The sequence below is a fragment of the Drosophila persimilis genome, unplaced genomic scaffold (genome assembly GCF_003286085.1).
Source record: "Drosophila persimilis strain 14011-0111.01,24,50 unplaced genomic scaffold, DperRS2 tig00000191-arrow-pilon, whole genome shotgun sequence".
In the NCBI taxonomy this organism is placed as follows: domain Eukaryota; kingdom Metazoa; phylum Arthropoda; class Insecta; order Diptera; family Drosophilidae; genus Drosophila; species Drosophila persimilis.
Genome location: NW_020825298.1, coordinates 969,774 through 994,784, shown reverse-complemented (window position 1 = coordinate 994,784; position 25,011 = coordinate 969,774). Strand labels below are relative to the sequence as shown.

At 46.1% G+C, this 25,011-nt stretch overlaps 2 protein-coding genes across 5 annotated transcripts in view; one reads left to right on the top strand and one right to left on the bottom strand.

Annotated features, from left to right (window-relative positions):
- Positions 1-25,011, bottom strand: part of LOC6595463 (dynein-1-beta heavy chain, flagellar inner arm I1 complex) — a 106,661-nt gene that overhangs the window by 14,530 nt on the left and 67,120 nt on the right. Inside the window, exon 6 of the mRNA XM_002020860.2 lies at positions 2,347-2,392. The gene's annotated coding sequence lies outside the window, so the exon portion shown is untranslated. The remainder of the gene's footprint in view (positions 1-2,346; positions 2,393-25,011) is intronic.
- The window catches only part of LOC6595459, a 69,020-nt gene that overhangs the window by 19,305 nt on the left and 24,704 nt on the right, over positions 1-25,011 (top strand). For 2 of the 4 annotated variants that reach the window (XM_026988489.1, XM_002020856.2), the window contains exon 1: positions 10,163-11,077. The exons of the other annotated variants lie outside the window; for them this stretch is intronic. In XM_026988489.1, the coding sequence (XP_026844290.1) occupies positions 10,178-11,077 (900 nt within the window). In that variant the 5' untranslated portion in view covers positions 10,163-10,177. Of the gene's footprint in view, positions 1-10,162; positions 11,078-25,011 lie in introns of those variants that run through there. 4 annotated transcript variants of the gene reach the window in all.

Genomic DNA, 25,011 nt, shown 5'->3' with positions numbered 1-25,011 from the left:
TGTGCACAACTTCGGGGCAACAAATACAAATCTCTATTCAAAATCAGAGTACACTCGTCACGAAGCTTCATATAGTAAATTTTAGTACTCGTCTAACACGTTGGAGAAAAACTAAAACTAACTAAAAAACATGTCGGTGGCTATTCTATCCATTTGCTTGGATGCCAGCAGGCTCTGGATTGGATGGGAGTGCAGTGATCTGACGCCAATGTGGGCTCCGGATCTGATGCACTTCTACGATTTCTTCATGGCTTACTATCTGTACAACACTGTGGAACAAATGGCTGCCATCCTGCCACCAATCTGGCATCAAAGACTCCAGATGTTACTGCAATTGGTGTCGAACTATTGATCCACCGAAGAGGTACACAGTTTTCGTCTACCCGGAGATCCCGATACGGCAAGCATTTCTGTTAATGATAAATAAAAACTACGCTCAACAAATCTAAGAGTAGTCTTCCTCTGTTTAAAGTTCCACGAATGGTAGGTTCTTCCTCGACTCTCCCCCGATCTGTTCTTAAACTGGGATAATTAATTTTTAACGTTGATATCCTTGTCTTGTGTGTGCCCAAACCGTTTCCATTAGCTAGCATTTTCGTCTCTATTCCTCTGGCAAGTCTTTGCCTTTGGCTGCTCTTTTCTTGGGCCCCACTTCGGGGCACGTACTCCAGCCGCTCATTTCCCCAGTCGCCATCAACAAATCCTTGAGTCGACTATCCCCCCGACTGACGTTTCCTCTTTAAAACTGCTTAACTTACTGCCTCGGTTACTGTCACTGCTGTTGCTGCCATGCTGCCATGCTGCCATGCTGCCATGCTGCCACGCTGCCACTGGGGGGCAGCTGCAGCTCTTCGCCCGCTCTCTACCCTTGCCGGGGGAGGGGAGGAGGGGGTCTCCGAGAAGCGTGGCTCATTAATCAAGTGGCGGTTGGTCCAAACGAGCGAAGCGTTGACGTTGCCGATGCTCTGGCACTGGTCCCTGCCCCATGCCCCATGCCCCGTCGTGTTGACGTTCACCTCGCAAATGTCACTTCCTGGGCGTGACATTCTCCTCCCAAGTGCCACCACGCTGCCTGCAGCCTCCCTCCCGCCTCCTCCCCTTCCCCTTGACCACCGCTGCCACATGGTGAGGCTTTGGTTTGGGTTGATTAATTATTTAGTTAGTGATTAGAGAAAGAGCGGCCGCAGTGCAAAAACTAGGAGACTGGCCGCTGTGGCCGCTGCCGTTGGTCCAATTAAAATCGCTCACGAAACGCTCGAATAACGCGCTCGCGTTTTCCCAGACAAGACACACGCGATTTTCCGCTCTCTCCCCCCTCTCGCCCTCTTATCGGTGGGAGGTGGCTCCCCGTGTGGTTCCCCGAGCTGCTGTCGTCTCAATATAAAACGTCAACACCCGTTATTGGCACTCCAGTGATGGTTTCTCCTTCGCTCCACTCATATCGTGATGCCCTTACTGGAGGAGGGTACTCCTGCAGTTGCATGGAGCTTCCAGTGAGAGGCAAGCATCTACCATGGAGCAGGAGTTTGTATCCATCAGACTGATGGACTTCGCTACGTATGTCTGTATAGAAGATCTGTAGATCTGTAGCTGAAGATCATGTGGGATACGGAAGTGTGCTCTCTTTTGGACTCCTAACCTACAGGGTATCTAAACTCCGGTTTTTAGCGGTTGTCTCTCGTGTTTTCTATCGTTTTTTCTCCACTGAGCAACACTTGAACACACTCGCTCAGCCACTCTCCTTCTGTGCCACACTTTTTCCTTCTTTCTTTCATCTTTTTTTCGCACTACTTGTCTAAAATGCAGCCAACAATTCTCCTTCTTCCCCTCCAGCCATGCTGCTATCTCTGTCGCACACGTGTTCTCCGCTCTCGTTCATCCACTTCTTGGCATTGTTGCTGCTCTTCTCCCCCTTCTCCACCCCCCTATCATTGAGTCCTGTTCAAGAACAATTCCTTCCACGCAGCAAAGCACACACAATCACATGTGTGCGTGTGTGTGGTGTGTATCTATGTGTTTACCTCTTCAGAGTGCAGTTTTCTGCATGTGACTGCAGTGCAAGTTCTCATCAGCATCCCCATCGTGGAAAAGGAGAGCGCAAAATACTGTTGTCGTCGTCATAAATGTCTCATTTTCTGGCTAAGTGTTGTCGCCTGATGGATAGACGCCCGCCCAGTGAGGCCCTCATCCTCATCCAGTGCAAATACCACGAGTCCAGCCCCAAGGCAGCCAGCCCCCTGACATGTCCAACGCCTCACGTCAAGCCATTGAGGAAGCCCCACCCCTCGCAGGACTCTTGCCCCGTTCTATGCTTAAGAAAATTTCCATTGTCAAAAGTTTACTTACTTTCCGAATGAGTCGTCTCGTCGTTTTTCTTTCCACTTGGAAAGTGCTGGAATAAATGAGTTTAAATTTAGATTTAGTAAATTTAAACAAAAATCTTTGTATGAAATGTATCTTAATGTTCAGTAGAATAGTAGGAAGATTTACTTATTAGAACTCAAGGGATCTTCCACACATTCTTGACCTTGGGGGGTCTTCAACTTAAATTTCTAAAGAGGTGAAAGGGCTGTGCATTTAGTATACCTAGTTTATTCATTATAATCTAGTGGCAATTGAAGTTTTTTGGTTACACTTCCGCCAGAAGTTGTGAAAATATATATTTTCCTAGCACCTTTCCCTCCCGCACTTCCTTGGTTCTGCAAACTTAGTTTTTATTGTTCTCTCTTTGGCAGAATGTCTTAACTTTCATCACATTAAATAATTTTTACTTTTCGTTGCTTGGGGCTGTCAAATACTTTCTCCCCCATGGAGAAAATATAAGAAAACACTTTGCTGCCAGTCATGTTTGTTCACGTCGAGCGTAAGAAAACTTTTCACACAATTAAGTTGAGCAAAATGCTGCGGCAAACCCGAAATTGAAAGGAGTCGTCGTCGCCGTCGTCGTCGCCGTCGTCCTCTTCCACTTCCACGTCCCAAGGATCTTAAAAATGTCTGCCACTGCTGCAGCTGCTGCTGCTGCCCCTGACGGATGCTGCGTCTGCCACGAGTTCCGCATCAACAAAAAAATAATAATAAAATTTCGATTGCCAAAAAATATATATATAAATGTATGTATAATTTTTCCGCCCAAGTTTCCAGGTTGTGGGCTGAGGTTTCAGTAGGATTTCGACCGAATACCTCAGAAGATCAGATATATTAAATATTCATCGTCGATATCGAAGAGTTTCATTTCATTTCTATGCATTTTTGGTTGGAATGATAGTCCAATATAGTTTCCATTGGGAATATCCGTATACTTTATAGATTACACCCCTCCTTACCCCTAGCCGGTTTGTTTTTGGAATCCCACTCAATCCAATTAAACATCATACTATGGTCATTTTCAATTTCGAACTCAAGTAAAACTTAACCCATAGAATGCTTTAGAATTTCCATTCTTTCGTTAACAAAACGAAATCAAAGTGGAAATAATTTTCGTTTAATTTCATTTTAAATGCACTCGAACTCGAACAAAAAAGAGAGAAGAGGAGAGGAGAGAAGAGAGGAGAGGAGAGGAGAACCACCTCCGACGTTTTGTGTGCTATCGCCGAATCGAAATCATCGTAAAAGTACGAGTACGATACAAATGGAAACCGAAAGGTGCAACACCAATAAAAACCAAAATGACTTGCTCGAAATGCCATTGTTGTTGGGGGTTTGGCTGTTTACATTGATTGCGCTCTCGAGATACGAAATACGGAGCCAGAACCAGATCGAGAACGAGTTTCTGTTTCTGTTTGTGTTTAAGAATCTGTTGTCTGGTATCCTGCTCGTACAGCCCTTCCATAAGCGCAGATATGCATAGATCCTACCTGCCGCAGAACCGCTCCCTGAGTGGTCCATTGTCCGTCAGTCAGTGCGGTTCGATTCGGTGCTGTTCTGTTCAGGTCAGGCATCAACTTTAATCCAATTAGTTAAACAATGTCCGAGGAGGATACTGAGATCAGTCTTTGGGCTCGTGCGGCGCCCAAGCGGATCGAATTTTCTTAGAACGCACCCTTCACTCCGTCACTCCATTCGTCACTCCATCCTTCTAATCCTGTCCATCGCCATTTGCTGCACTTAATTAGGGAGGGGTGCTCGGAGAACTAAAGGCATTTCAATTCCGTATTCCCATTCCCGATGCTTTGGCACGTCTCGAACTGGACGATTATAGAAAAATATGCGGAGGATACGGGTATTCCGACAGGCGCACGTTGGCATCGTTAGTTCGGTTGTTCTACCGGACCGTTGCCATTAACTGGAATTGGCTCAAATTGTTTATGGCCAATACACAGAGTCGGGCCTGCTGCTGCTGCTGCTGCTTCTCCTGCCTCTCCTTCTGCTCCTCCGATACACAAACGCATATCAATTGAGCTGCAGATTATTATGTTTATAGAGAAGGCATCCCATCGCATCGCATCGCATGGCATCGCATCGTATCGTAGCGTATAGCAGAGAGAGAGAGAGAGAACATTGTTTGCTTAGTTGGTGGGCAATAGAGGGGGCAATATTGAGGATACAATGGCTTATAATTTAGAGGAGAATGCTGGGGCGAGATGGGTTCTGTTTGGTGCGAAGTATGTTACAAGAGACTGTTGGGGAAGGAAAACTCAGGGAAATGATGCCCTGTTTGCATGTGGGCTTTCAATGGAATTAAGTTTACTGATGACTCAATTGAGTCTTTGTTTCTGATTATTGGGACTTACAGCATTTGAAGTTTGCTTGGGAATATGGCAAGTTAAACAGGAAAAGGTAGATGATAATTGGATTGTATAGGGTTAATTTAAAGTCTTACATCTCTTAAAGAATACTTTCGTAATAGTAATGCGAAAAGCCTTGTAGTATCATATTTATAGTCAGCATCATTATATCATTGCCTTCTCTGTAGGTGGAAAAGGGAAATTTAACTGAATAGAGCCCCAAGCAAGTCCCTCGAAAGTTGCCCTCTTTCCACCCTCATGGAAGGTACGCGAATCCCGAGTGATTATGAATGGAACTGATTTCGCACAAGACTCTCTAGAGAGTTCCCAGAGAGTTCTTGGGCAGCCTGAATGGTACATGATCCTTGCATCATTCCCCTTCTCATTTGTAAGGAAATTTCAATGGTAACTTCTTATAGCACCGTCGTAAAGACTTCCCCCTACGTGTTTTCCCGACATCTTCTGCTTCAATTACCTCGAAGACAACATAAAAAGACCCCCTCTGTCCCTCTCTCCGCACTTCTATTTTAATGCTCTACACGCAACCTGCTGCAGTGGCAACAACACTCCTCTTCCTGCTCCTCCGCTCCTTCTCCACCTCCTCCTCCTTCAACTAATTGCAGCTTCAACGCCTTTCAACACACTGCAAATGCCGCTTTAATAGTCCCCATCTCCCCCGTCTCTTCCCATCACATGGTTCCATTAGATTCCATTCCATGCCACCTTCTCCTTAAATCTTTCCAGCTGCCTGTGCTCGGGGAATGCAAACCATGTCATTGGGTCTCTCGGAATTCGGGAATCTCCAGATGCATTCTCCCAAACTGCATTTTCAGCTGGATTTTCGACTCGAGTTTGCTTTTATTGTATTTTCTTGCCAGCAATTTACATTTTCCCCCTGCCCTGCGCTGCATTTCCATTTCCATTGAAAAACTGTGGCAGCTTCCTGGGAACTTGGCAACTCGTTAAAATGGAGCCATGAAAATGCCTCCATCGCGGTCCCCATCTTCTTGTACCTTTCACCTTTCCATATCGGGAGTTCTTCTTCGCCGCCTCTTCTGCCTGCTCGGAGGCGTGGCATTCCATCTGTAAGACGAATGCAAATTTTCCCTCTCGCTGACAATCGATTGAGTCTCGTTGTTGCTGCCACTGGGATACTGGGATACTGGGATGATGGATGTGTGGCAATCGTTTGAAACGATCTTAAACCATATGTCACAGACCCCACCCTGAATCGGGCGGCGGCCCCCTGACAAGCTTCTCACTCGTTTACCCGCACAGTGGGGCTCAAGAGGGGAACGAAAGCTACTCGAATTCGAGCAAATACACTTCTAGAATCCCCTCCTGGAACGAACAGTGTTCAACACTCACTACACTGCTGAAACGCACTGTACACACACGAATACTGTACGTCATGCACTGACCTTTGACTACACAAACTTTTCTCTGGCCTTCAAAACGAAACCAACGACAAACGAATGTCGTTTGATGATGACAAATATTTGAATGCTGACTGGCACTGGGACTGGGACTGGCACTGGGCTCTTTCGACTCTTTCGACTCTTGTGGCTGTCCCTGTCTAGCTATCTGTCTCGCTTCATCTGGTAACCCTGCCCGCCCCAGGCGGGGGCAACCGGAAATTGCGTTGCTCTTTAACTGGGGTTGGGCACCCTTTTTTTCTGGCTATGGTTATGGTTTGGCCTTGGGCCCCGGGCAATGGGCGATGGGCGATGGGCGATGGGCCTTGTGCCTTGGCAGTTTTATCTTGAGTCAATTTGCTTTTCCCCTCGTCATTGTCGGGCTAAGCGGTTTAGGGCTTTCAAAAGAGTGTTTTCCGGGGCGGGGGGGACAAAACACTGTCATAGATCAGCATTGTTGTCCTCGCTGCTGTCGCTTCTGTCGCTTCTGTCGCTTCTGTCGCTGCTGGAAGCCAAAAACTATTTTGAATAATTAGCAGGAAGTGGCTGTCAGAGGACGAACCACACACGTCGCCAGGGGTTCGTCTCAATTAGGGGTTGCCTTTGCTTTGCTCCCGATTCGGGTTCCCAATCCGCATCGATTCTGCTGATCCAGTTTTTGCCCCTTGGATGATATCCCTCTACTGTTCCCCCTCTTTCCCGCTTTCCATCTATCAATTTCAAATTTGATTTTTATGATTTCGATGGCGTCTCATTTTCCTACCATTTCCCATTCCGCTTTGCACTTGGTCTCGTTCTGTGTCTCATTTGCATTTTGTATTGAATTCGTTTGCGTTTCGGCAGCTGCTGCCTCGGATGCCACCGATGCCGCGGATGCCACCGATGCCTCCTCGATTGAATGGCAACTTAGGCAAATTGAATGCGGTAAATGTGAATTGTAAAAACGAGGCATTGGCAACAGAGGCAGAAACAAAAGCTAATGCCAAGGGCAATGTGGCAGAGCCGCACCAGGTCATGGTACGACTGGAAGATACCCCGCCAAAGGGATTTAGATCTTGTAGGCGCTCCTCCAAAGACTCGACGAGGCAGAAACATAGATTCAAGAGTGCGGATACCTCAGATACTTTATGCTCTCAAGGTTCTGGCGTTCTGTGCGTTGCAAGCATCTCCAACAAATCATTAAAGCCACTTCCGAGGGTACAAAAAACAAGCACAAAAGTAGGATGTTTCGCTATGCTCATCAAAAGCCTCAATGGGAAATGGTTTTGCCAGCAATTTCAGTGGCGGGGCCTAAAAATAGAGCCAGATCCATTACACAATAGGATCCGCGCAGCTAATGGAAAACAGCCCCCGCATACCGCTGCCCCTCTCTCTATCTATCCCTCTCCATCTCCCTCTGTCTCTGTTCTTCTGTGTTTTCCTGAACCTGATTCATTTTAATTAGCGCCAACAAAAACAAGAAAAATTAAATGAAAATGCAGTTGGCGGCGCCTCGACGTGAGAAAAACGGCAACGTTGCAGGGCTCGCCCAACAACAACAAAACGGAAAACACAACAGCAAAAATATAGTAAAACAAATTCTGCGCCTGCTTTCACCGGGTTGGGGCCGGGGCCGGGGCCGGGGCCGGGGCCGGGTACGGGTCCCTGGAAAAGCCCCAGCCCCAGCCGCCACATGAGGCAAAGCTCTTCTTCTACAGATTGCCCCAAAGGCGGCCTGGCCTCCTCGCCTGGGTGGCCTCGATGGTTCCTGTTGTTGTTGCCACTGCTGTATGTGCAACATAATAATTTGTAAACATTTATCAATTATGCAGCAACAGCAACAGCAGGAGCGCCCATTCACCACCCTCCTGCCGCTCTCTGTTGGCCATGGCCAACACTGGCCACATAAATTTCCACGCTGGTCGCCGCCATCGTCGCATACAGCAGGGGCGCCGCCTCTCAAAGAAGCAGGGTGTGGTGGGGGGGAGAGCAGATTGGAGGCACATTGGAGGCACATTCCAGGGGCGTTTTTCGGCTTTGACTTTGGCGGTCTGTCGAGGCCCTGGCAGTGGCACTGGAACTGGCACTGGCACTGGCACTGGCCGGGGCGTTGATTCGCTCGACCAAACATGCAATTAAGTGCAAGTGGGCAACACCTCATCATCATCATCGCCTTCATCGTCAGCGGCAGAGTCAGCGTCATCATCTTTTGGGGCAAGCCACATGGGAGACAGGTGCACGAATGCGGCAGATTCTGATGCGTGTGCCAGGGCTACAGCTGGAGTGCTCTGGAGTCAATCAATCACACTGCAGCCCAACTTGTTGACACCACCAGCCTGGGACAGCACGATGAGGCAGAGACAAAGGCCATGGCGGAGGCAGGAAAGGAGTGGCAGCAGGGCAACGGGGCAACAGGGCAACAGGGCAACAGGACAGCAGGCGCAAACAATAGGTGCAACAACGTGACCGAGTGCTAATCCAAGGCATCTGCCAAAGCGGCAGGTGCGAGTGCAAAACTGATACGGGAATGCGACCCTGCTGCTTGGGAGCCCACATAAAAAGAAATACCTGAGCGTTGGTCAACACTGGTCCACTGAAGCGTTGGTAGGGCCAATGTGGGGTGAATGAAGAGCATTCTGTTACGCAAATTAGTAGACGGAGACACAGACTAGGCAGACTAGGCAGAAGTTTCGACAATTACGAGCTGTTAGGAGATCCAATCTGGAGAGACTCGTGGAACCGCCAAACTTTGACGAATCAGTTTTACGTTCTGGTTCAATGGAAATGTTTACCTCTATTTGCCGAAGAAAATCCCAAAAATAAAGCCATTACCCATAAGAACAAGGCTTCCCCGCTGCGTGTGTGCTTTCCTTCTGTAGATACGAGCATTACCAATGCGTAAGCACAGAAAACTAGATCAGAGCAATAGAAATGTTGAACAAACAATCAAAATGCAATTCGTAACGCCATGGAATCGCGGCCAATGACTCCACTGGAGCCGTAGTGCATTCGATGCAGCCAAAAGCGTGGCACACATTGTATCTTCAGAATTGTGATACTCTCAATTTGGTATTTAAGCTGTTTAGATTCAAGTTTTGAAATACTTTCGCACAAAATACTTCCCCTACTGTCGCTCGGCAACATGCTGCCAGGCCCGCAACATGCACCAACTGCAACTTGTTGCCAGCTGCTGCTGCACTCACACGTGCGCAAAGCCATGCGCTCTCGCTCTCTCAGTATTATTGTTGGCTCCCCATCGCATCTCTCCCTCTCTCTCCCTCGCTTAGCGGCGTCTTTTGTTTATGTTGTCAGCTGTTTTCTGTTTACCATCCACACACACGCACTTGGCATCCACTCGACATCCGAAGGGGAAATGTTGCCAGTGTAAGTCGGGGCAACAAATGCTGCTGCCAAGCGGCCAGACACATTACGAGTGTTGCCGGCCGTCATTCGGTGCCGTTATCTCGAGCTGTATGTCCGCTGTCCCCCTCTTGAGCGCGTTTGTGTGAGTGCGTCTGTATCTGTATCTGTGTGTGCTGTACGAGCGCGAGTGCCAGTGCGAGTGCGTGCATGTTGCGTACGTAATTTTGTATCTGTATCTGTGGATTGTGAAATGGCCAAGAGCAGCGCGTGTTCCGGACTGCCAGCAAAAATTGTGTAAAAACCAAACAGTTTTTGAACATGTTCTAGAGCCCAAAAGACGGATAGACAGCCACAACTCTTGGCATTTGGCAATCAATTGTTTGTCTAGCCGATTTCCTCTGTGTATCTGCATCTGTGCGTCTGTGTATCTTTTGGCATCACAGAAAAGTGTGCAAGTGTGTGGAATCCAATTAAACTCAAATGATTCATTAGCAGCATTCATTCACAGAATTCGTGAGTGACACAAGAATTTCCAAATCTTTTATGCTTTATGATTTATGGCGCTAAAATGTGTGAAAGAATTATTGTCGAAACAAAATCTGTGGCTTATTTCAAGATTTGTTAATTGAAAAATTACAAGAAAAAAAGAAAAGTAAAAACTACAAAGAAAAACAATTAATTTTACGAAAAGACAAAATGCTGCGGAACGTGTTGCTGCTCTGTCCCCTGGCCCTGATCTGTTTGTCTGGCCTATGGCTGGGAGCCAGCGCTAATGACCAGCTGAATAATGGGCCAGAACCAGAGCCAGCACTAGCACCAGAGGATGCTGATGATGATGATGGCCTGCAGAAGGTGTTGCTGCCACACGAACCTGCCGCCGCAGCCACAGCCGCAGCCGCCGCCGCTGATGACTTGAGAAAGGAACGTGATAAAAGTTCAACCAAGATGCAGAAGATGCTGCTGCTGCAGAGTTACAGAGGAGCAGGGGAAGGAGAGTCGGACCAGAATCGAGAAGAGAATCTACGACTGCGACTCCGACACGAGCAGCATCATTTGCGGCACCAGCAACGGGCGTGGGAGCAGCCACTGGGACTGGAACGAGGACTGGGCCGGCCGGTGCGTCATCATCAGCATAAATCTCAGTGGAATCCGAGGACAGAATCAGCGGCAGTCAGGGAGATGAAGCTCCAGCAGATGGAGACGGCCAGGGAGATGGAGCTAGAGCTGGCGAGGCTGGAGAGAGCCTCCACAGATTCCCCCTGGCAGATGTATCTGGAAAAGCAGCCGAAGAAACCCATTCCCATTAAAGATACCCCAGCACTGCCGCCTTCCACTTCCAATGAGCACATTTTGGTTAAACGCAAACTGCACCACAGCCAATGGGACGGCGACAACGACAACCACAACCACAACGATGATCCCAGCCAGCAGAGCCGAGTAGCCCCAGAAGGGGGCCCCACTGCCCCGCAGTGGCAACAGAAGCAAATTGCCCATCAACGCCAAAAGCTGAGGCATCTGAAGGAGATTCTCGGCCAGCGACAACAGCAGCGACATCTCCTGACGGGATTCAATGAGGCCAAATCGGAGGATAATGATGTGAGTACAGCGATTGGGGATTCGATTGAATGTCCCCCGGGGAATACGTCGGGGCGGGAAGCCGTTTGCCGGAGGCTGGCAGTTGTAATTGAAAGATTCTTGGCAATTTTCTTAGATAAGTGGAAGTGGAATCAGTGCCACAATTCAGCGATTCCGTTTATTAAAAGAAGAAGGAGGTTCTTGTAACTTATGATTCATAATGAGTTATTGGTAAGGTCTCCAGTTCATCATCTTTCGAAGGAGTTCCACTGTGCCACGAACGTCACTTGCCTACAAGAATCCCCCATACAATTTCCTATAAATATAATTGTTGCTTGATTTCGATTTCGCTGAACCAATCCACGTCAAGGGGTTTTCTTCAACCAATATTCGTGTAATCCCAGTCATGACTCATTTGCATGATCACGAATGATCCAGAATAGTCTCCCATGTTCGTCTTTTTGTTCAATTTCATTACACCCCCAAACATCAATCTATATCTAATCGAATGATCCATTGCTTTCCAGAACTCTCTCTGGCGTCTTCTTTGTTCCAATAATTGTTTATTTATCACCAATTTAGCTCGTCGAGATTTTGCCAACAGTTGGGTTTTTATTTCTTTGATTCAATTAGGGAACACTCATTGCCCCGCCCCCGCTCCCACCCCCACCCCGAATCCCCATTTCCATTTCATTTGTGTTTTTTGCGTCCCTCTGCCAGCAGAATTCCCCCACTTGGCATACAAATTAATTTGTGAGAGCATTAATTGTGACTGCCCGTTCGGCACGTTCCCTGTGTAAAGGAGATCTCTTTGACCAGATTAGGCCCGGCTTTTTGTTTGTTTTGTATTCTGTTTTTATCATTAATTGCTGTGGGTACTCGCACTCGTGCTCGCACTCGTAATTGTTCAGATTCAATTGAGATTTATGCGATCGCACGGGCTACGAGCGACTGCCATGCAAAGCGTTTACCAATTAGATGCGTATTTATTGCGAAATGCCCAATTGATTCGATTCAATTCGATTCGATTCGATTGAAGTGCTCCGCAGTTGGCAACAGTCCCTCCGCCTCCGAGGATTACTCATCGCATAGGTGTCGAAACGATCTTTCAGTTGGAATTCCTAGGCCGACTCAATGCCAAGAATTGTCAGGTTCGAGACATGTTTGCTCTGCTCCAACGTTGAGCGAACTCGTGTGTGGTCTTGGAATACATTAAGATTGATTGGAAAACTTCTAGAAGATCTGAGCACTTGATGAATTTATGGACAGGCATTCTTTGGAATTGCTAGATACACTAATTGGCAATCTATTGGACAGCTATTACTTGCTATTAATGCTATTATTATTAGATTTTGGTGGATTTATGAGCGCTGCGTCCCTATATATCTATTCTGCCTTCTCTTAAAGTAGAGAAACGATCACAAAACTGATGGGAAGCTTTTGCTTAGAAGTTTTCATCATTTAATCAATTGCAAAACTTTTCCTATAATCCAGATATGTTGGAGATCTTCCATTATTCCACTATAATTTCTTCCGAAATCGCACTTAATACTGTGTATGATTTGTGCCCGAGTAATCCCTTTGGTACTTCCCTAAATTACAGTCTTTCCAATGAGTATCCATCATGTGCATAAACCACAGCCCTAATACCATAATTAGAGCTCGATGGGCTGGTTGTAATAGATTGCTTTCAAGAGATTTTAGTGAGATTTATAAAGAGAAATAATTAGGGTAATTTCTCTAGTTCTTAGGGAGAACAGTTTATGGAAAGAAAATAGTGGAGGTAAAGAAATATGAGGGGGATTAACTTCTGAGGAGCATTTATGTTTCATTTTAGTGAATTCCTCTCATATATAATTTACTTGGATTCTTTCTAAGTGCATTCCTTATTCTATTCCGATTCCTCATGGTGGGTTCCTTCCACTCCTCACTTTTTGTGGTCTATTCTTTTAATGATCTGCTAACTATATCTGTGGCATAAGCAAATATCCCTCTAATTATCCGAGAAGCAGTGTGCCCTCTTTTATCTTTTTATTTCTGTTTTGTGGAGTAAATCGAATTCTCGCCTAATTATTAACACTTTCGATTTGTTTGAATGCACTTTGTGGATGCACTCCACTCCTCTCTGAAGCGTGCTATTCCCATGCCACACTGCCCTTCCCCCCTCCCCCCTCCCCTCCTTCCACCCACGCACACTCACAGTCTTCCTCCCTCGATTATTTTGGCGCCTCTGGGCAAAGCAACCGCCAGTCAATTTTATTTGCTTTTCAAATCGATTCCCAACACTTTCACTTCCCTCTGTGCACCGCTTTCCCCCTCTCCCCTCTCCCCTCTCCGCTCTCCCTTCTCCACAATTTTCCCCACTTTTCCTGTGCGTGGAGCTGGCGGTGGCTTCAGCTTTTGCAATCAGTCTATTAGCCTGAGTTTCGTTCTGCCTCACTTGAGGCACAGGCCCCCACCCCCCCTGCCACTCCTTCTCTGACACCGTCACCCCCACCACCTCCTGTGGGTGCCACTTCAAACATTTTGGCGCGAGTACACAAACGCAGCTGCAGCTCCAAGGGGGAAGGGGGGAGGGAGATGCGGAGAGAGGCAGCAGCGGCAGCCTCTTGCACATTCAATTAATTCAAAGCATTAAAACAATTAAACGTTTGTGGCATCATTGACTTGCCACACGCCTCCCCATCGCACCCCACCACCGCATGCCCCCCGCCGATCGACTACGCCTCTTGTTTGCCAAATGCAGGCCCCAATCAACTCAATCTTGTATCCCTGCCTCCCTGCCTCCCGCCCCCGCTCCCGCCCCCACCACTGTGGAAAATCCACCCCAGAGCCCAGAGCCCAGACCCCAGACGTGACCCAATTTTCACACAAATTAGTGCAGCTAATTTTTAATGATGATGATTTTTCGGTTTCGGCCACTTTACTCGGCATTTTTCATAATTTCCATGGCCTGCCGCCGCCACCGCCGCTTGGGTGTGGGATATTTTCCCTCCCGGTTTTTATTTTTACGCAATTTATGATATTTTCACCCATCCCCACGCTCCACCCCCCGACGTCGACTGGAGGAGAGGCGTCTGTGGAGTCGTCGGAGTCGGCCGACAAGTGCAATTGAAATAAACATGGGAATACAGAGGAAATTTGGATCGTTTTTCGAGGGGGAAACCAGGAGTGAGAAGCGAAAGGGATTGGCTTTCCATCCCATAGGAAAGAGGAACCTTGAAGGCCAGAGACCGCCGTACGCCTTGCGTTTTAGCTCATTTGAACGTAATTGTCATGCAAAGGGGGAAGGGGAGTGGAAGGCGAAAAGAATAATAGAGGACATCATGAGAAGAGCGAACTTAATGCTAATCGAAACCGAAGTAGATCCAAAGGGAGAAAAGCGTGGATATCTGGCAGAAAGAAGACGAAGCGCAACGCAAAGGAACAGAACAGAAGAGAACAGAAAGAATGGAACGGAATGGAATACAAATTCGTAACCAGAACCCAATTTAACGTAGCTCCCCGCACAGCTGTGGCTCCAATCTAGCAGATACTGCAGTATCCTTTGTGTCCACCCCGAAATCCAAATGCAAATCCAACCCCACCCCTATCCTGTTCTGTCCAATCCTCCCGAGAAAACCCCGCCAAAGTTGTTGACTTAATCTGCATTTTGTTGGCGCTGCACACACTTTTCACATCTTTATTTAGCTGGTCAGCGAAAAGGCAGCCAAGGAAATGGAATGAAATGGAAAACTGCAATGGAAATGAAACGAAAGCCAAAGGAAATTTGCATGGCTTGGCCCCTGTTTAAAGTCCCTGTCCCCCTGGCTTAAAAGGGGGGAAAATGGGGAGCACAATTAAGCAGTGGAGGGGGGGATAATCAAGGGAAAAACTTCACGAATATTAAGTCTCATTGCTCTTTCCGCCTTTAAGCAGAAACTTGTGTGCAGATTTGCTTTAATTAAGGTGACATTTATTCGTGTTTTCCGTATGAGAAATGGTTGAAGGATAATCTGTTAAGTTTCCCATAAATAGCCGTGTGGGCCATGTGACATTAATTCGTGAGGTTTTATGGTTTTCGATTTTCGAACAGAATATCATAAATAATCATATTTAAATACTTTACTTCTTTAAAACTTTCCAAAGAGGTTTGAGGATTTGCTAGACGAACCCCCATTGTAGGGGGTGCCCCCATTCCTAAATACAACAGAAAATCTCTTAGGAGATGCTTTAAGCTGTTCCGAATTGAATTCACCCAATCTTGATAATACCCATCTTTAATTTAATTACTCATTCTGCGGGTCCCGTGTCCGCCCCCGAAATAGTTCTGCATATAAAAGGCTTCAAGTTCGTTTTATTACTACTTCCTGCTGTAACGGCCAGGTCCTGTTCAATGGAAAAGTTTTCCTGTTTCCCGCTGAAGCCCCTTCTGTTTTTCGCCGGCATCCTTTTGTAGTCCTGCTAATTCTTTGTCACCTTAAACACAACAAAGGCCCCCAGTGCAGCCATTCTCCCCGCATTCCTTCTTTTGTTAACCAGTCGCCTGTTTACTGCGCCCCTCTTTAGCTACAGCTGCTCCTCCACCCACCCTCTCTCTGCCCCTCCACCCACAGGCTCTGTTGTGCCCAGCTGTCCAGCCTTCAGGAGCCAAACAAAGCGCGGGGTCCGGTCGGTCCCCCTGCACGGAAATACCTAGTGATGGCACATCGGGACACGCAATGATTCATCGTGCGAGTTCCGTTTCATGAGCTTCATTGGCATAGAATTCCTCCCACAACAAAGAGGAAAGCCCTCTCATTAGTCATTCAACTTGTTAGAGTTATAAAACTATCTAGATACTTTCCAAAGGGCTCTAGTCCGATCTTCCTCTCTCTGGGGAGTGTTAGAAAGCGCTCCCTTCAGCGCAGTGTTGGTCAGTGCCTCAAAAGCGTGGTTCGTATTCCGTTAGAATTCCTCCCACAACAAAGAGGAAGGCCCTCTCATTAGTCATTCAACTTTTTAGAGTTATAAAACTATCTAGATACTTTCCAAAGGGCTCTAATCCGATCTTCCTCTCTCTGGGGAGTGTTAGAAAGCGCTCCCTTCAGCGCAGTGTTGGTCAGTGCCTCAAAAGCGTGGTTCCTGCTCCCATCTCTAGTCTCCTGCATTCTCTTCCATCCTCCATGGCATTTCCTTCTCTCTTTTTGTGGCTTTAATTCTCATTCTCATTTATGCAGCCTGTTTTGCAGTTCGCCCACAAATTTTTTACTTATTTCTTCATCCTCTCATCTCATCCCTCCTCCTCCTTCCGCCCTTCTCCCCCTCCCCCTGAAATTCCTTTCATGCTACCAATTTTTGTGTTAGCATTTGTAAATTGCATTTGGCTTTTTTTTTCCCCCTCCCCTCTCTCTCCGTCTCCGTCCTTTTTGTGTGCCACCTTTTGTTCTCGTTTTTCGCCTGCATATTTTGCTATTTATTTCGCTAAATTTCGCTGGCCCCCCCTCCCCCTCCCCCTCTCACTCTGTCTTCTCGTTTTTCCCGTGTTTTATTCCGTTATTTGCATTCTGTCATCATCGTTTTTATTGTTTTTGTTGTGGTGCCCGCTTTTCTTTTTCCTTTCGCTCTTCCTTTTGATCCCCCCCGCCCACTCCCTTTCTCCATCTCTCTCGCTCTCTCTGTGCCTCTACGCCCCATGATGCTTTAAGCGTTTTTATTACCCGCAATTTGCGCATTTTCGCTTTTAGTTTTAATTAACTAAAAAATTTGTGCGACAGCCACGCCCACAATTCCACAAAAAATTCGCCTCAGGCTGCACTAGAACCCACGCCCTCACCCCCACCCCCACCCCCACCAACACCATGCCTCTTTTGCTCATTTTCCTTCCTCTGCAGTAGATTTCTCTCCATCCTCCTGGCGTTCTTTCTTCTCTCTTTGTATACCCTTTCGAAGAGTATTTCGATTTCGAAGGAATTCAGTTCCATCCAATTCGGGTTGGGCCATCGGAATAGGCCTTAAACCTAAGAGACTTTACAGATCTTTCTCTTTGTTACCAATCCGATCGTATCGCTGTAGGATACGTATAAAATATATCTCAAACAAGAACTTGTTGTTGCCATACAAAACCGTAAGATCTGCGACTGCAAGTGTATCTAAAGCATCAGCCCCTCTGTTCGCAGTATTCCTTATATTTTTTCTTGTTTGTTCTCTTTTTTGTTTTTTATTTCTTGCTTTTTTATTTGCTGTCCTCGTTTTCTCTTTCTATTTTCTCTATTTTGTTCTCTTTTTTCCTTTGCTTTGCATTTAATTTGTGTTTATGTTTTTCCACACAGTTTTCATGGCATTTTCTTGTTGGTTTTATTTACTTTTCTTTGTAATTTTTTTGTTTTTTTTTGGTGTTGTTGTTTGCTTACAATTTTAATTATTTGCTAGCTGAAGCCTTTTTTGGCCTGCCGAGCGAAAATATGAAGAGGGTGGCAGTCCTGTCCAGTCGAGTTGGCAGCACTCATTGTGGCAGGGCCTCAACAAGTCTGGCGTCTGGATAAAGAGAGCAGGAGTCTGCCACAACCTTCCTGGCCAAACCCCCCTTTTGTTGATCAAAATGCAAAAGCCAATGAAGGCCAAACTGTTTGCTCCCGGCGTTGGTCAGAGTGCAAGCAGCTCTCTTAGCACATGTCCCTGTCCCTGTCCCTGTCCCTCTCCTCTCTCTCTCATGCTTCTCGCTTGTGCTTACTGTATCTGTCTCGTTCCTTCTGAGCAACGGCTTGTGGCTTTAATTAAACTGAACTTCCAGACACTTTTACCAAAGCAAACAACAGCAACACGGAACACGAACGACGACCAGAATGGAACTAAAAGGTACCCTAATGGCACGTATCTATTTCTCAGATCATCTCTCAGAGTGGAAGAGCCTAAGTGGGAAGAAAGCCCCACAGATAAACCCAGAGGGGCTCCCAATGAAAGTCCATATAGTGCTTTATCTGGCGATTGTTTCTGTTTTGGAAGACTTATCCGGGATTTACGTAGAGGGAAGAGGAACCTTTGAAGGCCACGGATTGTTACGGATCTTCTTCACGAGACGTCTGTAGCATACACCTCCACAAACACAATATACCCTTCAGCTCCAATGGCACCAGCCCTAAAGAGCCTTTGGCTATTGTTCTGCAAACTAATTAAATATTGGAACTGTGAGTTCTAGCCCCAGACCCCCAACCCCTTAGCCCTCCCTGCCCTAACCCCATCTCAGCCCACAAGCTCTTTCTTCCGCGCGCTGCTCCAACTATTAATTCGTTTTAAATCGTTTCTCCTTTGTTGGGGCTTCTTTCTTTCTTTTTTTTCGCCTTGCTTTCTTCCACTCCAATTACAGGGTACCCCGACCATCGCTGTGCGGTGATTAATGATACCCCGCACTGGAGGTACCTTCGTTTTGATTGCCCTGTCGAATCCGACCGGCCCGGCACATCATTTGTTTGAGTGCTGTTTGTTCCAGCACAATATCAATACAAAGCGTACAAAATTCCCCCGACGCGATTGGCTTTTCAATTTCCTCGTTTCCCCATTTGCTCGCCGAAAAATGTACAACTTTTCTTGTCGGGGTTTGCTCTCCGGATTGCTGGATTACTGTATTGCTGGATCGCTGGATTGGGCCATTAATCAAGTTGAAGACTTGGCTCAACCTTCGGCTGTGTGGTCTGGACGACGGCAGGCCGAAAGGGGAGCCCGTGCCCCAATTGATTTGTGTTTACACGTCTAACATCATCAGAGAGATGCGATGGAAAGGGTGAAATGGGAATTAATTGTATACATCTCTGTTCAAACATTGTCATTCTTCATTTGACTGCCTAATGCGGTGACATCGGCTGGAAGGCATTCGGCCTCTAAGAAGATACATTTTTGTGGCCTGGGAGCCACTTTTGTTGAATCTTTTGAATGATGATGGTGAAAAATGGTTTATAAATTAATTGTTGCTTGGACAAAAAAGAGGACAAATGGATAAAACTCTTTTGGTGCGAGAAAACATTGAGGAAAAGTTGAAATTAAATATTTCTTTGTTCGTTTGGTGTCACAGAAATATCTAAACAATTTCCCAAGAGATGATTTAATGGGGATTTTATTTCGAAATTCTATTACAATTCTGTGTCCCTCTACGGCTGCAGCTCCTTGAGGCAAAGGCACCTGCAGCCTTATTATAAATTATATTTTAACATGCAAAAGTAAAAGTTATGGAAAATGCGCTTGCAATGATTTGCTTTGAATTGATTTGATTAATTAAGGCCCAGGTAAATTCTTATCTTATATTCCAATTAAAACCGAATTTCAATACGTGGGAAACCACACATGGACACACATTGGCCGAAGCCAATAATTCATTGGCAACTTTTTGCATTAATTATGGACGGGCTCGTTGATTCAGAAATCAATTCGTGGGCTCGTAATTGGACTGCAGTAATCCACTCATGTTGCATGGCAAAGGGAATGCATAAAGCCACTCAGATACATCTCCAAGCCAATCAGAGGACAGAGTTCTATCTATTTATAAGAGAAAAAAGAAGGGAAAGAAAACTTTTCGTAGAAGATGCACCAGAAAAGAACAAGTTTTATAAATGTACTGCGGAATGGGAAAACATATCTTTGTTTTGTTTACACAAGCAAAGTTTTGTGGAAGAAATATGAATATTGGATTTCGGTGCAGTGTTTATCTTAGTCTGGGGCTGAGGATGGAGGATGGAGGCTGGAGGCTTCTACCTTGAAAAAAGTCTATTCCACATCGAGTTCAATGCTCCAAGGTTCCCCTCCATTGGAGCAGCCGTGTGGCAAGTGGCACTTTTTACTTGCAATAAACACTTGGAGTGCATTCGGGAGTTCAGAAATGAAAGAAAAAGCCCGGGTATGGGGTTAAAACAAAGCAATTTACCGATGACTGCATAAACAAAAGGGCGAAAAAAGAAACCCAAAGATTTGCCCCCCACAAAAGGGTCACTCATGCATGAGGGAAAACCGTATCCAAAGAGAGCGAGGGAGAGGGGGATGGGGGATTCCTTTTGGCAATCCATTAAATATGCCTAGCTGACAATTGCTTTCGAAAGGTTCCAATCCAATCGAATCGGGTGCCAATGTCTCCGTCTTGGAGCAAAAGTTAATGAAGCCCAACAGCGGGCATGTCGAGCAACCAAATGAAGCCAATCGAAGGCACCGTCGCCCAGGGGTCGCCGATGGGTCTGTGAATCCCACGCGAATCAGGGGCCAAGCTCCTCGGAACATATACAAAAATGGAAGGAATATTGTTAATGAGATTAGCCGGAAAAGCTGTTGAGTAAGGGATAGGAAAAAGAAGGATATTATAGCTAAATAATGAGGGAAAAAACAGTTCAAGGACTAAAGGAACTTGCAAACAAATAAAGGTTTTATCTCTGACTAATATAACCGTCACAGGCTTCCTTCAAGCAGATTCACCCGAAAGAATTCCTGGAAAACACTGGTGTTTTTGTGGAACTAACTAAACACCAAATATGCACTGAAAGGTTGCCCCTGTCGCAGTCCCAGTCCCAGTCTCAGTCCCATTCCCTTTGCGGCATCAAATTTGGTTATGAAAGTTCTGTGGAAATTGAATTGACTACCGAAAAACGACGAAAAACAACAATGGGAAATGGAAAATGAAAATTGAAGCCCTCGTCAAATCTTTCAACTGACATAAACTGATTGAAAATGCGGGTGGTACGTAACAGTAACAGTAGAAGGGAGGGGAGACACAGAGGGAGCGACAGAGAGAGAGCGAAACAATGTTTGAGAGGGGCCCCAACGGCGATTCATTCCCGTACACTGATTGCATCGCAGATACAGATACGGATACACGGAGAGAGCCGAGCAGGGATGCCCAAGCCCAAGACCAAGACCCGACCCGTACAGTGGCAATTGCCAAGTGCACGCATTGAGTCATTCACTCGAGCATACACTCGCAGTCTGTCAGGCAGTCAGTCGGGCATGCCGTCAATTATTCTATACTCTTACAATGTTGCCGTCAACCTCAGCGCCGACTATCCGACTAGCCAGCGAATCCAACGCATGGAGCGAAGAGGGCAGAGCCTCTGTCTTGGTCTTGGTCTGGTCCGTATCAAGATGATATCTGTTAGATACTTTCGTATGCAACGCAGCTAACTGAATTTATGTCCGTTTTTATGTGAAGCGAAGAAGCAAAAGAAACACACATACGTACTAGATACAGATACAGATACAGATAGAGATAGAGATAGAGATAGAGATAGAGATGATGACGATGACTGTGATGATGATGGCTCTCTGACATTCCGTTGATGGGTGGCCCGAGCCCCCATTCTCCGCTGCAGCCGGACCGCAGCACACATGTTGACTTCTTGTCTTGTATCTGTCAGATACATATTCTCCGCTTCTTTTCATTCATTCATTTCAGCTTTTGCTCTTGGCGCTTGTGTCGTGTTTTTAATTTTCGGTTTAATTAAATCATTTGGCCAAGGCAGCCCCCTCTGCACCCCTCTCCACTCCCCTGCACTCCTCTCTAATGAATTATGCTTCCAGTCACTCGGTTCGCGGCTTTTCTGGGTCATATTTTGGCCAGAATTTATGACAGCTGCGCTTCGGACTTGTGCTAAGTAGAATCAGCCATAAATTCCGAGCAGAGTGCTCCAAGCGAGTGGAGTTCAAGTTTGGAGTTGTTTGAATGAATGGGTAGGGATGAATGGGTGTGGGGTATCCAATAAATGTGTTGAAAGGTGAATAAACTTGGCATTCTATTGGGTGTAAATAAACGTAAAGGAAGGCAAAGATATCTTGTATAAACAAAAGAAGAGCAGAGAAGGAACTGCGGCTTTTGCTTCTGAATATTCGAAATCTCTTCGCTTTCACTTCTCTGATATCTTTTGCCCCCTCCATCGATTATGATTCAATCGGTGCTCGAGAATCACTTTACAGCTCTATCAAATTCCACATCACCCTCTGAAATCTTTGAGATCTGAAACCTCTGACCCCGTTCTCCACCCTCCACATATAATAAGCCTCGTAAACCCCATTTGTATCTACGGCTATTACTTATCTAATAAACGGCCATAAAACCTTCACTTTCGTGCCACAGAAGTCAAGCGATCGGACAATAAAAAACTGTCATTTTGTATTTTGAGCCAAAGTGAAAATTGTTTTTATTATTGATAGTAAAATAATATTTTCCCTGGGCATTAAAGGGCATAAAACTCTCTTTTTATTGTGTCTCAAATGTCTCATCGGAGATCGGACACACGCCGCACGATGATGATTTTATGGGGGAAAGAGCAAGCCCCAGCGCCAGACCCAGCCCCAGCTCCAGCCCCAGCTCCAGCTCCAGCCCCAAAGAGCTGGCCAAGATTAGAGGTTTCTTTTGAATGCCAATGCCGACGTCGTGTGTGCGTGATCCATGTGATGGTCGACCACAAATTGCTTAATTGGGTTTGAGTGGGGGACGGGACTGCTATGGGAGGGGGGTGTCTGGATAGTGGATACTGGATGGTGGATGGTGGACATTGCATAGTGGCCACCGTGAGCCATCAAATGCTGACAGCTTGAAGTGTGTCACACACACACAACGCCACACACACGGTACGACTCACTGGGGACAGTTTCTTCAAACAAATTATAGACGGGAACGAGACTCCTCCACACCCAGCCTCGCCTCTTGCGTGTCTCTAATGGAGGGGGGTAGAGGGCAGAGCATCCTCTGCTTCAGAGGCACTAGACTAGCACTAGTGGCAAATGCAGGTCCCCCCAATACCTAATTGATCAAAGAGTTCAGAGTTCGTGCTTCGGTTTTGGTTTTCGGTTGTCGGGCGATATGGAGGTCACGCTGGGGCCACTCTCCAACGATGGATATGCCGGATTCCGGTAATTGGCTGCTGGACATGCACTTGGAGAGTCGAATATTATGGGGCTCTAATATGATAATGATAGGCTAGCATTCAGGGAATTAATTCATGAAGTATCAGGGTTGAATGGAGATATCTTTGGACAAAGTTCCAGTCTTCGAATGACTCTTTTGATAGGATAATGTCAGGGTTCCGTAGAGTTAATTCCGTGCTTTCGAAGGAGGTTCAAAGCGTACAAATCATACATCATTCAACGATCCGCAGATCAATCATTCAGTGGAATATCAATAAATAGATTAAGGAATTCTTGGAAATATTTTATGAGGAATGATCCCAATAATCCCTTACGATCATCCGATTCCACTGCGTCTTTCAGCAAGTGCAAGTTTGTTTATCAGATAATTATTATCTGTAAGATACACAATTTAAGCCAACAATGGACACCTGAACCCCCGTTCAATTACTATAAAAACATGAGCTTCAGCAGCATTTCATGGTGTACACAATCCCCCGATTTTGCCTTGTTCAGGTCGGTTACGCTCTGCGGATTTCACGACATTGAAGGGGATTTCCTTATGTAGGGTCTGCCCGCCCTCCCCTTGGTCTCTCCCTTGGCTGTGCCACTTCCAAGTTGAATGTAAATAACACAAAGCTACGTAAAAGTGACACATGCAGCACTTGGCACTAACCAAAGTTGAACACAAGTATTTACAATCAATAAAAGCCAAAGCCAAAGCCAAAGCTAAAATGAAATTGAAATTGAAATCGAAGTCCGATTCGAAGTCGGACACGACACATTGAGTGGAGAGTGGAGAGTGGGTTGTGGGGGGGCTGGGGACTGGGGACTGGCCACTGGAGACCACTGGAAAAGTTATGCATTTGTTGGATACATTTTGAAACGGTCCCGCGTGGAGTCGTGGAGTCGTGGAGTCGGACCGAAGCGAAACCGAAAGTGGGCGTTGCTAATTAGTGCTTGTCCGACTGACCTTCTGTGCGGTGGGTGGGGAGAAGAGATTTATTGTTGGATTAATTTTGAAAAGAGCCAAGAAAAGCGAGAAGCGATGTGGGGGATTCGCCGCCAATGAGCCACTCACTGAACTTCCTGTTAAAATTCGTCTTTGTTTGTGAATCAATATGCTTTGAATCAAATTAGATAAGGAAAACCCCAGAGTGATAACGATTTTCCGTTCGTTTTACGTTCCTCTAGATCTGCATAATCGATTAGCTAATTATTTTTGTGGGTTTTGTGGGCTTTAACTAGCTTTTTACTACTGAAGATTCCTACAACTTAGTCGTAGCAAAGATTTATTTATTATCTTTAAAAAGGACTTCTTTCCATCAATAACTTAATTTTCTTTAAAGTGCAATGTATATTCCAATTTGTTGTTAGTTTTCTAGGTCAAAATATGTCCCCTTTTATTCGATAATTGACACATATATATTCCCAGTCACCATGCGAATAATTCAGTCATTAACCATGCATTATTCATCTTTATTCTGTTCGAGCACCTAATGTATTCGATGCCACAATAACTATAACTATCATCTATTCCTGAGCAAATACGAATACGAATCTCTCGTCTCTATTTACATTCATTGTTGCGTATTCCCACTCATTTACCTCATTCGTTGAATGGAACAACTGTCTCCGTTCGGCAGGGAGTGAAATAATAGTTCTGTGAGCAGGCATACAGTCGTGTACAAAACTATAATTTATATTTCGTTTGCCGGCGATTTATATTTACGCTCACAATATTGGCAGCTCCAACAAGACCGTAGATCACTTTAATGGCATTCCGACTCCGACGCTGACTCTGACTCTGACTCTGGGCTCTTGGGCCATCAATGGCAGCCGCCTGCTTCATTCTGGTAGTAGGCATTCGAGTGGTAATGTCAGGGGCGTTGCTGGAGGGGGGCCTGGGGCTGGGACTGGGGCTGGGGCTGGGACTGGGGCGTGTTCAAAAGTTCAACGATTCGACAGAGCACTTGATACTTTTTATGTTCTCGTTGTCACTGCACGTTGCAGCATTCTCTGCTTGTCAATGGCAGAGCTTGAACAAGTTTTTTCTTTCATTTTCACGAACTTGACTTAGTCACTGTGTACACAACTGTACTGCAGACAAGAGGAACAAT